We start from the raw sequence: 16,307 nt of genomic DNA, 5'->3' as shown, positions 1-16,307 counted from the left end.
AAAATACGCATTAAGTAGGATAAGTATAATATTGAATATGGGAAGCGAAACAATACAGAGTACCAGTGAAGCAAAGGTGACACAAGCATATCGTACATTGCTTTAAATTTGCCGTGTTTTGTTTAGTTCGGTCAGCAAGAGTATTTTAGAAGTTGTCTATTTGTTATGATAGTACTTTTTTCATCTTAAGGCAAATTATAGTATCTGTGATGTTCGAAAAACTTGCCGCTCAACTTGCATCTCATAAAAGGTTAAAAACGTTGCGTATATGGTTCACTTTGCATGTGAGATGCACAACGAATCATGAGCTAAGGACATTCTTAATAGCAATGTGTTGCATGGTATATGTGACAAAGTACGTGCACAAAGGAGCACAGAAAATCAACGAAGGGAGATATCCTCCCCGACACTCAACCTGAAACAAAACGTGCGGCGCTAGTTCATAAAACAGTGCGAATTTTGCTTTCTCTGAGCGCAGCGAAAACGCTCTTTTCACCAAAATAAAACTTCGTTGAATTTCCTGTGATTGAACATAATAAAATACTCCTTGTAGGCTCATTTCTCGTTATTTATCAAATGCGAAGCATTTATTAGTGAACTCTGGCGACTTTGAGCGTTTCGCTGGCGTCAAATACACCAAATTTGGTATTACGGTACGTGAATGGATGACAAAGGTATGTGACTGGTGCAAACATGATAATTATGGCATGCGTGTCATGTAACAACATGACTACATGCCACACTCATGATCCGCTCGCAGCTGTTTTTCTAGCTTCACGTATGACAAATTTGGTATTGCGTGACGTCATGGATGAAGAAGGTATGTAACTGCTGCAAACAAGACAATCATAAGATGCGTGTCATGTGGGAACATGATTTCATGCCACAGTGAAGGCCCCAATACATTTCGACGTGGCGCGGTGCGCGTGCTCGCCGGCGTTCATTTCGTCACGTCACGCCGGCGTTGCCACGTCAGGCGCTCGTCCTGCCATATACTCGCAGGCGCGTGCCGCGCTGCGTTGCATCGGCGCATGCACGTTTCAGCACGTCCGACGTTCCTCGATCACGAAAAAGGGAGGCACAGTGTTGTCTGGGTAATCATCGGTGCGAAATGCAGTATGTCGCATTTCGTGCCAGTTGCTGTAGGGCTACGCCAACAGACGCTGGTCGTGCCTGTCGTCAGACTACAGAGTGCTCACATTTTACTAAGGAACGTGTGCTCTCATTGACCGGATTACTCCGATATCGTTGCCGGCACTGTGTCAGATCATCAAGTTTTAACTGTTCGGGAAACCGCACACCCTTCCCGAGGCTGTAGAGCATCTCCATTTTTCTTTATCGCCTCAGAAGAACCCATGTGAGCGCTGGGCCGCTAGGCCTAAGCGTCGACCCAGCTCGCCTGTGCGAGTACGGGTGACTGGGCCTAACGGCGCGACCCCTTACACGACAATATGGACGCTAGCACTACGCCAACTGCTGACGTGGCTACTACCGGATGCGTTCAACCTGCATTCACCCCAGTGACACCCAGGTTAACATGGACTCTCTCGACCTCGACGAGCTCACTTGGCAAGCGAAGATGAAGTTGCCGTGCACCATCCAACATCATCTGCATCGCTGAAACCAGCGAGCGACACCGACGCAACCTGGACATTGGCGATTTCCCGTCGCCAGCGTCAACGCCAGAAAAAAATTCGACAAAGCTCGAGCAGAATTGATGCAGCCGGCCGGTCCTGCAAGCACTCCGCCCGGCCACGTCAACGCCGGGGCTGCTGCGGCTGCGAGCGCTCCTGCTGCGCAGGCAGACACGGCCGGCCTCGCATCGGTGCGAACACCACCACCCGTGACGAAGCCGCGCCTGCTATGACGGACGTAAAGATTATCATGTACCCGAAAAAGGGCCTGACCATTTGGAACTTTAGTACGCATCAAATCTCCCGAGCCGTAGCACTGACGAGCGATTCTCGACAACATTGTACTGGTGAGCATTTCATTACACGTACTCGCCCCGGGTCGAACATCATTATTGCCAGCACGCCACATGTTGAGGCGGCTGAAATTCTCCATCGGATCACCACCCTCACGCTTGAGAGGAAGACCTACGAATTCAATACCTATGTGGCAGCCCTTGAGGGCACCTTGTGGGGAGGTATTCATGGGATAGACCCCGGCACCACTCCAGAAGAACTCACCGCCAACCTCCGCGTTCACACGCAGGGAGTGACAGTGCACAGTGCACGAATGCTTCGTGCTACCAAATCTGCCGTGATCACTTTTGAGGGCTCCCTTCTGCCACGATATGTACTGTATTACAATGGGCAGGTGGCCTGCCGCCCGTACAAGCCGATTCGACAAGCCTGCAAAGTCTGCTTACAATAGAGGCACCGCTCAGACGTATGCCCCACGCCAAATGCTCACGTGTGTCGGCAGTGTGGTATCTTCGACCCCGTTGACGGTCACCCCTGTGCTCCGAAATGTCACTTGTGTGGAGGTGCTCACCTAACGGGCGCCAAAGAGTGCTCTCAGAGACTGAAGTCCCCGCGCCACGGCCACCTCCTCAACCAGCAGCACCTGCCAGGGGCCGCAACCTTCATCATAACCCACCCATTCTCAAACGCAGGTGGTTCAGCTAAGAAAGAGACATCACGCCATCACAATTAGGTGAGCTGGTCAGCAAATGTAGATCCTCCCATCGCTCCACTCAATACCCTGTCCACCGCACACAAACACCTCACGGAAAACATAAAACTCAAACAGGAACTTCATGCCCTAATGGCGCGTCTTGGATCACTGCCCGACTTCCCCGAAAAAAAAACGACATTCCCCGATAGACAGAAAATCCCTAAAACGGTGCTATCAATTCCTGCTGCGTCGGGCACCACAGTCACACGCGAAGAGTTACGCGAAATGCTCTCAACGCTCGCGCAGCAGTAATCGCAACAATTCAGAGCCGTATCACACAGTTCGGAGAACGCCTCGACTTTCTCGAGACACACTTCGAGGCGCAAATAGCTGAAATGCGCAAAATTATACGCAGGAAGAGGGCCACTCGTAGCTCGCACACCACGACAGATCAAGGTAACCATAGACTATGATTGGAATCACATGAATCCGAAATCCTCGCTACCCTCGCATCGACACCCAGTGCCCTCACCCTCACTCCAACATCGGCGTTGCAAGCCGAGATTCCGATACCCACGCCTTTCACTTAACGAATTAACCATGGGCAGCACAGCCCCACTCATTGGCGATCATTCAGGAGTCTGGCAATAGAACTGCAAACGCCACGCAGCCTCGTCAAAGCCATCAGTGTGTGATTTCAAATAGGCGTCTTTTTATACTTTCATTAGAACGCCATTGGCTGGCCTATGACTCGAAAGTGTCATGTCGAGCTGCACTTAAAAAAAAACTTCAGTACCAGTGTGATGAGCGCTGAACAGGCTAGACAAAAATATCCAGCATTTATGTAACCATGTCAGCCGCGTCACGATAGAGCAGAAGAAAATCAAACTACGTGAACATCATTTGAGACATCGAGACATCTGCCTTTTGCCAATCGCCGCTTTTCTCTCAGTTTTGTTTGATGACCGATGAGTTGCGTGTGCACTGTGCAGTCACTCATCATACCTTTATGATATCTGGCACGCTTCTAATCTGACACCCAGCTTCCCGTCTTGCCGGTTATAAGCGGTTTGTGTATAACATTCAGGACATCGTTTGCTAAACAATAGCACGGCGGCTTTCATTACGACCCCTCACTCCTTAGACTGCACGATGCTTGGCTTCGGACCTTGAACACTTCATACGACCAAAGCTTCCGGAGCCTTGCCCCCATGATAAGAGAGCTGTTTTCTTTGTTTTGCGTTGATTTATCGCTACAGCTCAATCATCCTCATCATCAGCCTGACTACCCACTGCAGGGCAAATGCCTCTTCCACGATGCGCCAAACAACGCGGTCTTGTGCTTTCTGCTGCCACGTTATACCTGCGAACGTTTTATTCTGATAGACCAACCTAACTTACTGCCGCTCGCTCGGGCATTTGCTTTCTCTGGGAATCCAGTCAGTTACCCTCAATGACTAGTACTATGTTTGAAGTTCGATAGCTCTTGCAATGTACGTTCGTAGTCCTTTACTTTTCGGTGTAACCTACTCCCTCTGCGCTCTCGCTTTCCTTCTTTATAGTTGTTACTGTGAAGGCGAATTCCTTAAATGCACCAACAAACGTGAAAATTCACCGGTTGCGTCTCCCACAGCCAGCGGAAACCCGTAACGCGAAAAGTTATTTCCTCGTGCTTACGGTACAACGAGAAAAATCGTGGTCTAAATTTTTGAAGCTGCGAGGGGCTGCAGGTAGCTCTGTCAGTTTGACATGCCACCTCCAAACTTTTGGGCATCATAGTCCCCCATCATATAAAACGGCGAGCGTTGCATTCACTGAACTTCTCTGTTAGGCACGTAAGCATGGAAGAAGCGATCAGTATGTTTACCCTAATCAACTGCGTCATTCTCTATGGCTGCTGTGCCGAAGGAACTCGTGCACACTGTCGGTGCAGCCTCGACGGTCTCCAGGTAAGCTCACGGTTCCAGGCAGCGCTTTGGTGGTAGGCGAGCTCTGGAGCATTCTGAGCTAAACATATACGTCCGCGGTCAATGTAAAATCATCTGCGCAGCGTACGGCCAAACTTTCAGAACAATGTGCGGCAACTAATCGGAAGGCCTCCGTTTAGTGACTGGTCTACCCGAAAGATGTCACTCTCATCGATGTGTTTTTTGCACACACGCGCACATGAAAGATGAATTTTGAAACCACAAGTTTCTTGTCATTGTCGAGCGCTCTTTCAACTTTATCGCTGTATGCCGAATCTAGGTAGCCAAAACATTGGCACTTATTAACGTGTGAACAATAAAGAGCTCGTGTCAGAGAAATTTCGCCGTCGGTGTCATCACCGTTGGTTGTGAGTAAAAAGTTGTTCGTGATCGACAAATCGAGAATGAAGCAAATGAAGAATATAATTTTCGGTTTCATCGAGGATTGAGCCCGGGCAGTTGACGTCGCAAGCAGGTGACTTAGCACAAAACCACAACGTTGCTTGCAGGTGTTAAAAAAACACTACACAAATGCCATGTAACGAAAGGAGTGCGTCCAATGCGTATTGTACAATGCGTATTGGTCATGAAACTACGTCGAAAAAGGCCGGTATAGTGCAGCAATCCCCGCTAAAAACAGAGAAAATTTTTAACAGCTTTAAAATTGGCAACTATTTCCATCTTGCGGAAAACACCTCATACCTTTCTTGAGGCGTTGGTCAAGCATATAGCAAACGCTAGATAACGTGCTGCCATCTTTGAGGCATTGTAAGACTCTTTATAGCCTCCGAGATGTCAAGCGCGCGGCGTATATCTTGAAAGCCATGCGACTTTTCCTTTATATATAAAAAGTTGTGTGTACCATTCGCGCGCGTGCGCTGGTACAATCTCCTGTGTGCATGTGTGTGTGTATAACAAAACATACAATGAAGTATGTACTTGACAGTTCAAGGGTGTACTGGGGGGCCAAATTTTGCTTTTGCGTTGAACTCTTAAAGGCGAAGTTTAAGGATGGAATGGAATGGAATAGAATGGAATGAAAAAACTTTATTTGAAGCTTGAGGATCTTCTACTTTTTTATCATATCTGTCATAACCAGATCAACACCCCGATACGCAGTAGGCACGGTTACATGATTGTGGAAAGTTCAGTGAGTTTCGTTGCTCATTTTTCTCATCATAAATACTAAGCAAAACTTTCTGATCATGACAATGCAGTGGTCAGTCAATCTGAATGAGAAACCGTACCGATTTGAACAAAATTCCCGCAGCATTCAGGAAACTCATAACGGTCCCACGAATGCCCAAGAAACATTCTGCACAAAAATGGCAGCATACGAAGTGCCATGTTCAGAAGCACACAAACAATTTGCTATTGGTTGCAGAATCGCATATATTGGAACCATGGCCGCTGAGAGAGGCATCTCTTTACCAACAATTTTTTTTCAACATATTTTGTCAACATTCCGTCTCTCTTTGGCAAACAGTGGTTCATATTTACAACAAAATTGCCATACTGACCTCAGCAGGCACCAAGAATTTGCTTTAGCATAGGACTGGTGCATTATTGTAAACCTTACTTAAAATTTAGGAGTTTTTGCAAAAAAAAATTCTGCATGGTGTGGCCTTTTTTTTCTCACAGAAATGTATTGCTTGACAACTTGGACTCTCTATTTGAAAACGAGACTAGATACATTTCAAATAGTGTCACTTGAATTTAAAAAAGTCAATATGCGAAAATTTCGAAAACATACATCACTGCATATTTGGTGGATAATTGGTGCATCGCTGCATAATTCATTTTATGAATAGATGATTCCCACCTTGTCCCATATAGGTGTAAACACGAAATCACATCGCGTGACTTTAGATATAGTAATGCAAATACATCAGAGTTGCAGAAAATGCCAACCGAGGGGTGTCTTATTGCGTATGACTTTAAAATTTATATATGGCAGTAGCACTACTCACACTATGACACCGGAAAACAATTTATTTCGCAATTGACTCCTGAATAAGCGTGGCTATATATTCTTTTAAATATTTCGCATTTACGATGAATTACCGGCCCTTCTCAATACAGCAGTTGGCAGATTGTAATTATAAACGCTGAAGACAGAAGAAAAATTAGGAACGTTGAATGTTTTTTATCGTTTTATAAATATGATACGGGTAAAAGCTATAGTACGTTACTCCTTTACTGTACTTTAGGTCTAATTAAGTCTGTGGCTTTGGACACCAAACCAGTCAACTTCATATTTGAAACTCTTGAAAAACGAAGTGTTCTTATAATACTTTTGTTATGAATGCAAGACGAGTGAAAGTGAATCATTTATACCCTACTCATAACATAGTCACGCCGTTCAAACACTAAGACGTATTGTCTAACTGAAGATATTTCATCGCTTACGCCTGCACTTGTAACAACGGTTCCGCGCTTTGGCAATGAGGATCAAACATGGATCATCACTGCGAACGCTCGAAATAGCTTATTTAAAGTGAATAATGCAGCTCGTCTTGTTTCATCAATCTTTCAATGCTGGACGGAGAAATGATAGACGGAGAATTGTCATGGTAATAGGCTTTCCTTGCACTAGAATATTATTTATTTCATCAATTGTTGAAATCTGTTTCATATAAAAACCGTAATTCCTTATCAAGTCGTACCGAAGATAAGTGTGGTGAACCAAAGAAACCACACTGGAAATGAAATATAAAGAATCCAGCACACAATTTGTTTCTCGAGCCTTGGATGTGTCTGTTATGCGGAGAAGATTAGCACAGAACACAGCATCAAAATCTACTAACATGTTGATTGATTGATTTGTGGGGTTTAACGTCCCAAAACCACCATATGATTATGAGAGATGCCGTAGTGGAGGGCTCCGGAAATTTTGACCACCTGGGGTTCTTTAACGTGCACCCAAATCTGAGCACACGGGCCTCGACATTTCCGCCTCCACCGGAAATGCAGCCGCCGCAGCCGGGATATGAACCCGCGACCTGCGGGTCAGCAGCCGAGTACCTTAGCCACTAGACCACCGCGGCGGGGCTCTACTAACATGTTCTGTCGGTGATACATAGTTTCGTTCATACTATGCACGATGCTAATTTCTGTTTCATTTTACTAATGAAAATTGGCGGGTTGTAGTACATTTCAATAATCACAGGGCTCGACTGGACATAGGCTACAGAAGTCTTACAACACGAACTTCAATACCACCCCCTCACGTCTCAATTGAAACACATACAACATATACGTCCTCAAGCTCGCCTGTTACAGACAAGGCTGGGCAAAGATATTTTGCTATTGTATCGCGATACAATACAAGATACTACCGTTAATAGTTTATATGACACAATAGTTGCCAGTTGTACCTTCAGATCCTTCATTACATTCGTGAATTTCTTGTTACAGACCCCTGTAATGTAGCCGCAAATGCTTAAATGCAGAAACATATCTGCCTAATGTTTACTACATGTGATTCGTTTTATCAAAAATGCATAAAATTTTGGTTAGTGAGTAAAAATTGGTCCAAAGTCAAATCCGATTTGCTCACTTTAAAAAATGTATTTTGATTTCCCTCAGCTGCCTAATAGCACCACTGTTCCACCATTTCGCTGATACCTATAATTTTTGCAGTTTCTATAATTAGGAGATAATGCTGCGATTGCTGACCAGCTAGCGAGGTGTCTTATAATCACGTAAGCTTCAATAAAAAGCCTTCACGCGGTGGCACCAATATCAATGTGCTGTTTTATTTACCTTGACACAAAAAAGTGTTTATGTCATACCGAAACACCAGTGTACAGCAGCCCTGACGCCGGGAGCGAGATAAATTTTATATGTAGAATACATACGTTTCTTATCGTTTCTTATCTATACAGGTTATTCTTATAGCGACATAACATTCAGAGAAATTCGCCACGTTGCACAGACTGACTACAAGGAAGCTTCACTCTAGGTACAAATATTTCGAGGCGCGTGTAACATCCTCTGATGTGCTCAGCGCGCGACAAAGTTGCCATTTTTGGACAAGTGGTTTCGCCAATTTCTGATTTAGGTGTATCAGTAAAATTTCCCCAGATAACTACAAGACCAGTCGTTTTTTTTTGGTTACGTACAAACACAATTTTTTATACCAACTGTTGCTTTTATGCGGGAAAGTTTGTTCTGACATTTTTTCCCAGTATCTGTGCTGCACAGATGTATACTCGATGGCAATGAGCACTAGCGGCAAGCACAAGTTGCGCATACACGAGGATCATTTAAACAGCATAATCAACTTTTTCCGTGCTTAGATAAACTGTTGGCCGGAAAGTATTAGCCTGGGTCAACTATAGATGTGAACCCTATTGCGGCGTGTAACCGATTGCAACTGTCTATTGATGGCCCGAATGGTGTGCTTACACAGCGCTGTCAAGTGGTACCAAAATTGTACAATATCATGCGACTTTGGCATTAAGATTTAGAAGTGGGAAGACTACCACGCTTTCAAAATAGGGCAAACTATTTCATTTGTGGTGTGTAAGTCTCGATCTAGCTTGCTTGAGCATTGAGTGAACTGACATAATCAGTGTTTTTATGCTAAAAGCGCAAGCTTAACAGCCATAGATGTCTCAGAGAAAAGACAGAGCCGGGTTCATTAGTGCGCCTTGAGAGGCATCTTTGTCTAGCCATGGGCGTGAAAACGTCCATAATGGTGAAAAACAGCAAATGTCACAGTTTCCAGCGTATTGTCAAAAAGGTATATAGAATTGTTTTTCGTGACGTAGATGAGTCTATTATGTGCGTATTGCTGATGAATGGCATTTACTTTGCTTTTTCCTACTGAAGCCTGGTATGAAGTGATTATTTCCAAGACACATTTCACTGACTTTCAATCATATTTTATTTCTCCGCAGAAAATTATGAGGAATCATTTTTCATGAAAACCAACAATGTGCAAACACCGTTTTCGCAGGTACCTGAAAAAAAATAATATGTTTTGTAGGAAAGCAGAAACACCACAAACAATAGCCAGCCGTAGAATTCTTTGCGACATCATCACACCCACTTGTACTCGGCACGCGCTTCCTTCTCTAGACTTCGTGTTATTGACCTTGCACCTCTACGCCGAAACCTACTTCTCTCGATTCCGTCATTGTGCCCCATGTCACTACTGCTCTCACCGGCCTCCTTGCTATCTGGACTTCATGTTCTACACTGTATACCTACACTCAAGGCACACTCGTCTTACTCTGCTGCCTCTCCGCGACCCTAACGTACGTGGCATGTGCTTCCCTCTCTCCACAAGCTTTTCATAAGCCGGCATACCTATGTGTTGCCTTCTGTGCTTTCGGTCAAATGCCTTTCTCAGAACCCCGTCACCTGTACTCCGTACACTCTTTTAACGACCACTTGTACTCCACACGCTCTTTCCGTCCTTACTCTATTGACCACCCATGCTGTGAATGGTCTTTTCTCTCCCTATTGTAAAGGTCTCTGTACCCCGCACGCTCTTCATTCTGCCTACTGTTAAGACTACTTGCACTCCGCACCCTTTTTTGTCTTCAGAGTAACTGTAACGACTACCTATACTTCGCACGCTGATTTTTCTTTATTCTATAACGGTCACCTCTACTACCCGCTGTCTGTCTTCCCTCTCGCCACAGTAACGGTCACCTGTTCAGCACTAGCCCTTTCCTCTCCCTCCTTTAACGCCCACCTATGCTCTGCAGCACTTTCCTATGACTTGTAGTGAATCGAGTGCCGGTGGTAACGTCGCTACTGATGTGACAGCACCCGCTTCAGTTTTAACACAATCGATTACGCGTCATGACACGACGCTGTGCATATTATAAGTACCGGTCATTGGCACATTACAACAGAGACGTGCCACGCATGTCTCACTGAGCCAGCACGGAATATTTGTAGTGTTCAATTTAAAATTAAACAGTTTGATTTAAAATTAAACAGTTTGGTTCGGATGCATGTGAAAAGTTCTCCTGTTTTGCCTCTTTGCTGAAATCTCGAATACAGTCGTGACTTTTCAGTAGACGATGCGACTGCCACGCAGAGTGTATGGGATTTCCATTTTGAAATAAACATGCAGAGCTGCTTATAAAGTGAATACATACGAAGGTACGTGCCTGTTGTCTGCATTACGCTGTAAATTCACCTAGAAATGTGAAATACGAACTCATTCAGCTTGCTTTGCTATTTTCGACTTCTAGTCTACCTCAAACTTCGCTTTTTATTCATTGCGTCCAACATGCTTTAGCCATCGTATGCAAGGTTGGCATAAGAGTATATGTGGCACGCGTTCTTTGGTGCTATAACTTCATGAAATCTCGTCTGTTCTCCCTATAACTGAATGGATTAGACTCTAAGAACACCAAAAAGGCATGCATTGATTATGAAGATCTGAGGTGCATTGTGTGTGCCTACTCGATATTTGTCAGTTTACTATTATGTATTTTAGGTTTTTGATCTATAACTAGTTGAAACTATGCGTCCAAGTCTTCCAGATTGCCATACAGACTTAGTACACTAAATACCTTGAGCATCGAAGATCCCAGTTTTCTTCAGGGGAAAAAAAACTTGGCGGATCCAGCCTGGAATGAGCATTGCACCACAATAAAAAGTTAGGCAGACCACACGCGACTTTGGGAATCCATGTCACCTTCCACGTTAAAAGTTAAAGCACTTGAGCTGAAATCCATCTCCAATACTGAAAGCATATTTAACTCTTCGGGAGAGGCAAACTTATTTAGGACAGTACAAAGTGTACAGTGATTTAACGTCGAAATTGGTGCTTTTCAGTAAGACACCGTACATGAAGATAAGAAAGAGTCATAAAGTCTGCCGGTGGTCCTGGTTTGTGTTCAACAGTTATTTTCATGAATTCATGAAAGTCTGTTAGGATTTTATCTTGCTATATTGCAGGTCGACGGATTCTGCATTTTCTAAAAAGTGATTATTTTCGCTGGGTAGCATTTGCGTCTAATTACGTATGCTCTAAAACTGCCGGAACTATCGAACACGTAAATAAAATATGGACACTCTGGCAATAGCTTTGATTCTATATTGTCTTCATTTTATATTTGCGGTAAGTTTCTGAAGCCTCACAAGTTCCTACAGGAATTTGGATATTTTGTAGTTAAGGACACAAAAGAAACCAAGAGGAAAAATGAAAGTACACTCGTTTTCTGCATTGATTCTTTGTGCCTCCTATCTCATCTTGTTGGTCAATATGTCGCCCCATACAGCAGATTAGTATTATTGCAGAGTGCCCATTCCTAAGTATATAAGAGCACTGCTCACCTTCTTACTAATTATTGCAGGGAACTTTACAAATATTTATACTATACTTTTCCTATAGAGTGCACGCAGTGTCACACCAGACTGCATGAAATTGTGCGCACATGGCAATGTTTCAGCTGTTGTTAATGACCACATGTATTGCATATGCTTTTCATGTGAAATTGCTTATATCAGGATCTATAGTGCCGGCATTCCGAAAGAATGGGCTGACCACTAGACACGACACAGAAGGGATAGACTTTCAGACATCCTTACATAAATCAGGGCATGGGTATTTCAGTAGAAGTTCCAGAAAATATGTACGCATGTGGGTTCCAGGCGCGTGTTTTGTGACTTCCACAAAAGAGCCATCACAGCGTATAAGGTGCCACTGCCATGGTTGCAGATATGCAGCAAGAGCCATCAATCGGTGTTCGAGAAGTGGCACACATGTTTTTTTGTTGAGGTATTTTAGGTGAAGCGAGTAGGGCTGCCTCAACGAAGGAGCGTTGTAGAGGAAGGAAAAATTAGACAAATAAATTATTCTGAAATGAAAGGGGTGTTTTTTTGTCTACCTTTCCTTTGAGATAGTACACAAAATACATGTAATATCCCTGTGGGTGGACCAACCCCTCAATTGATTCTATTGAGAGGGTTCGCGTGGGATTAGTGCGAAGAGCGCCCGTAGTAAAGTGAATACTCTAATGGTGCACGGGGTCAATGATTCTCCACGCACATTGTGTCGCAGATCGATAAACAGCCCCGTAGTCTATGTCAGTGAGAATGAGTCTTTTATTAAGATTGAGAGGTACTTCTTGTCACTATATCGCGTAGTTCGAAAGATAGCCTTCAGAATATTCATGGTTGTCAGACACCCATTTTTATATGGTTCATGTGTGGTATGATGGTTAGTTTTGTGTTGAAAAGTCCACCCAGAAACATTTGGTCAGTCTTTGAAGACAGACACTGACCTGGCAGGTTGATGCCATGATGAGGGTTAAGGCGCTTCTTTATGCAGGACAAAGCGCAAGTGTTTTTTCGTGCGCGTTTATTTTAAAGTGATTCAATCGGGTTCACTCGTTTAAAGCAATTCCCTGGCGTTCACTCATTGGGAGGCCACACGATTTATAAGTGACGTGGACATTGTCTATGCATCGGCAGTCAAATTTAGCACGCGGGATAGTGAGGCGCAACTAGTTTATTTTGACTAAAAAGTGTACTACTCAATGCAACTGCTTGTGGCACCCGTGTTTCTTTGAGAAACTTACAAAAAAAAACCCTGGCTAGCGTAACACGAAATGCCCAATTGAACAGCTAGCTTTCGATTGTTAGGATCATATCATTCTTCACAGCTAACTGTGACAGGTCTAACAGTATGCCAAAGCGCCATGTTGTGGCACAGACGTCCTCTATATAGAGAGTCACAGAAAAGAAAACGTTCAGGCGGAAGGAATCTCACTGAAAACCCAAGTGCTATTGTACAAGGAGAGAGAGGCTTTTTTTTTATTTCAGGCAGCAGAAGCTTTAGCGTTTCCTAAACTATGCGATTGGATCCCGGGGCGGTTTTTCACAGCAGTTTGGCTATGCTCCTAATTAAGGTCAGAAGGAAGCTACAATATGCGTGTCATTGTTTGTAAGTTTGCGTTCTATATTTCGTATTTCTATTCTAATCTTGTATTGTTGGAATGCAGCAGTGTATTGGGATAAGCTTGAGACCTCCTCTAAATGTATGCCACTAGAGTTCACCTGGTCTCCCTGGCCGTCGCCCTGTGTGCTCACTAGAGGAAGTGGATGTGCTTCTGTTCCTGTTATCCTACTAATCACGCTCCAGATGCTCGCCTCATGTGTGCATAAATTAATGCAAGGTAATTACTTCTGACAGCTCTCTATCCTGACCTGTCGGTGCATTCTCCTGCCTTGAGACGATGCATTCATATTTAGATAAGATTCTAAGTAGTCTTTGAGCCTCGAAGCAGCCTGCATAGCCTGTTTTTTTCTTTGTGCGCATTTCGACACTCACTTTTCCTCCAGGATTCGCGTCATTTCCCGGATAGACCCGATGTTTGCGGAATGTACTTAGTTGCAGCTTCAGTCATTAAAGTTGTAAAGTATTGTACAGCTTTACGTAAACTTAAGCCACATATCTCAGTCAAGCTTAAACAAGTAACCCTATGATATTGATCCCTATCGGCTTTGTCTATGAGCCATTTGAGAGCCCGCGGAATGCATTCATTTGCCGTTGACGTGGCAAATGAATGCATTGAATAATGAAATAATACTGACTTCCCATTTAGGTAAAGACAAAAGTGATGCAGATGTTACGCTGATGTAAATTCACGAGAAAATATTGCTACTGATACTCAAATATGTTCGCTCATTTCGATTCAGGAGGCACGCACCAGAAGAAGAAAGAAATGTTTATGCAGGCGACTTCGCGCTTCGCAGCGAGAGTTATCCCAAAGACTACGATGTGCATTGAAGTCTCCTAGGACAAGATATGGTTCTGTAAGTTCATCTGTAAAGGATTATAATTCATGACTTTCAAGACCGAGATGTTGAAATATGTAGAGAGAGCAGATGGTGATGATATTATTCAGAATAACTGCGTGAACAGCCACTGCCTCAAGGCATGTCTGTATTGGTAGTTGTGTACATCCAATCTCTTGATTGGCTATAACAACAACACGACCGGATGACTCAACAGAATCGTCCCGGTTCATATTAAAAATAACATTATTACGTAGAAAATTAGTGTTCATGGTTGTTAGGTGCGTTTCTGGTACACACACCGCCTTCAATGAATAATGATGTTGAAGGTTTTATACCTTGTCGAGGTATCTGAATCGTGCTCTGCTGTTTAACTGTTGAATTTCTTTCCGTTTTTAATGTAGTTGGGTGCAGTATGTACAGCCACGGACCTGTCTGTGTATAGCGCGTGAGTGGCCTGCTTTACACTGCAGCACAACACCTTGCGGTCGTTGCGTGTCGTGACATGGCATGCACAAGAACATGCGCGACCTAACAGACATGCAGACATGCTCTACACGGACGAAAACGGGGGATGGTGTGCTTTTTAGCCGAAAATCCGTGCTCCCTCACTGCACTTTCATCACATGTAACTCATAAGCCGAAGCGTGTTTCAACTGATAAGACTCGCCAAGCTGTGGTGGTCTAGTGGTTAAGGGACTCGACTGCTGACTCGCAAGTCGCGGGTTTGAATCCCGGCTGTGGCGTCTGCATTTACGATGGAGGCGGAAACGTTGTAGGCCCGTGTGCTCGGATTTGGGTGCACGTTAAAGAACCCCAGGTGGTTGAAATTTCCGGAGCCCTCCACTACAGCGTCTCTCATAATTATATGGTGGTTTTGGGACGTTGAACCCCACATATCAATAAGCTGATAAAACGCGCTTTCATCAAAGATGCACGCTTTCTGGCTCGTTTGAGGCAACATCATTCCTTCTTGAGTGCAACGCAGTGCAGCGGCTCCCGATTTGAGGAAGCTGACGCTACCAGTGGTAGCTGCGATTGAACGTTGGTGATGTAATGGATGACCCGGGGCCTATAAGGAAAGCAAAAGCAGCACGTCGACAAGCAGCCCACCTATGCGTCAGGGAGAAGCCGAAGGTTCTGGTACGCAAAAAAGGGCTTCGTTTCTTGTCCTAAAGGCGATTTAATTAAATGGCTCAAGAGCGAACGTGTTTACTACGATCGCGATAAAAAAGTATAATGCATTGCATTAGAGACCACTACCACCACCACCATTACCACCACCAATTTCTACCACTGCATCGAGGATGATGTCAAGCTTTGGCTTCAAGATAAGCTTGGTGAAGCAGAGCTAAACAAGGCGGCAGAGTTCAGGAGTACTATACTCGTCGAATGTTGCATAGAAGGGCAGTGTGCATTAATAATAGTGAAAGAAAAGAGGGCTTTTCAAACAAGCCTGGTGAACAGAAATCCACTCCACACCACAAAGTCAGGAAGGAGCCGTCTCTTATGATGGACACTGTAAGGGACGGGCCAACGGAAGCAGAGAAATCGAGAGAAGTTCCTAAACAACGCATTTATATCACACGGGCGTTCGAATCATGGAAGCCACTAATCTGCTACAACTGCAAAAAGGAAGGGCACATTGCGGTAAGCTGTAAACAAGTTTGCTTTTGCAATAATTGGAGAATCGAAAAAGAACATTCGTTTGTTAGAGCCATATCTCCAGGAAATTGGTGTGAAGTGGAAAACGTGTCGACCACTTCGAAACTCAATGGTAGCAATGGGCGTTGTCCATCCAGCGTTTGTGTCTCCGGAAGAATTTACAGAAGAATGCGCGTGGATCAGGTAAGTCGCCTTGAGCATAGTGTGTGCTTACCAATCGCTACAGTTGTCATCGAAGGCCCGTACCGTAAGCTTCGCACCGAAGCGGCTGTGTCTGCCGCA

The 16,307-nt window shown here is 44.4% G+C and overlaps 1 protein-coding gene across 7 annotated transcripts in view; it reads right to left on the bottom strand.

Moving 5' to 3' along the window:
• The window catches only part of LOC142765405 (uncharacterized), a 145,927-nt gene that overhangs the window by 26,439 nt on the left and 103,181 nt on the right, over positions 1-16,307 (bottom strand). For 3 of the 7 annotated variants that reach the window (XM_075866336.1, XM_075866341.1, XM_075866345.1), the window contains 2 exons: positions 11,129-11,185; positions 9,457-9,556 (listed from right to left, as the gene is read on the bottom strand). In XM_075866336.1, coding sequence (XP_075722451.1) covers positions 11,156-11,185 — 30 coding nt within the window. In that variant the 3' untranslated portion in view covers positions 9,457-9,556; positions 11,129-11,155. Of the gene's footprint in view, positions 1-9,456; positions 9,557-9,595; positions 10,750-11,128; positions 11,186-16,307 lie in introns of those variants that run through there. The other 4 variants (XM_075866337.1, XM_075866343.1, XM_075866346.1 and 1 more) reach the window with 3 other exon arrangements.

Source organism: Rhipicephalus microplus, chromosome 6 (genome assembly GCF_043290135.1).
Source record: "Rhipicephalus microplus isolate Deutch F79 chromosome 6, USDA_Rmic, whole genome shotgun sequence".
NCBI lineage: Eukaryota > Metazoa > Arthropoda > Arachnida > Ixodida > Ixodidae > Rhipicephalus > Rhipicephalus microplus.
The sequence above is the reverse complement of the archived record's forward strand: the minus strand, read 5'-3'. Positions and strand labels throughout refer to the sequence as shown.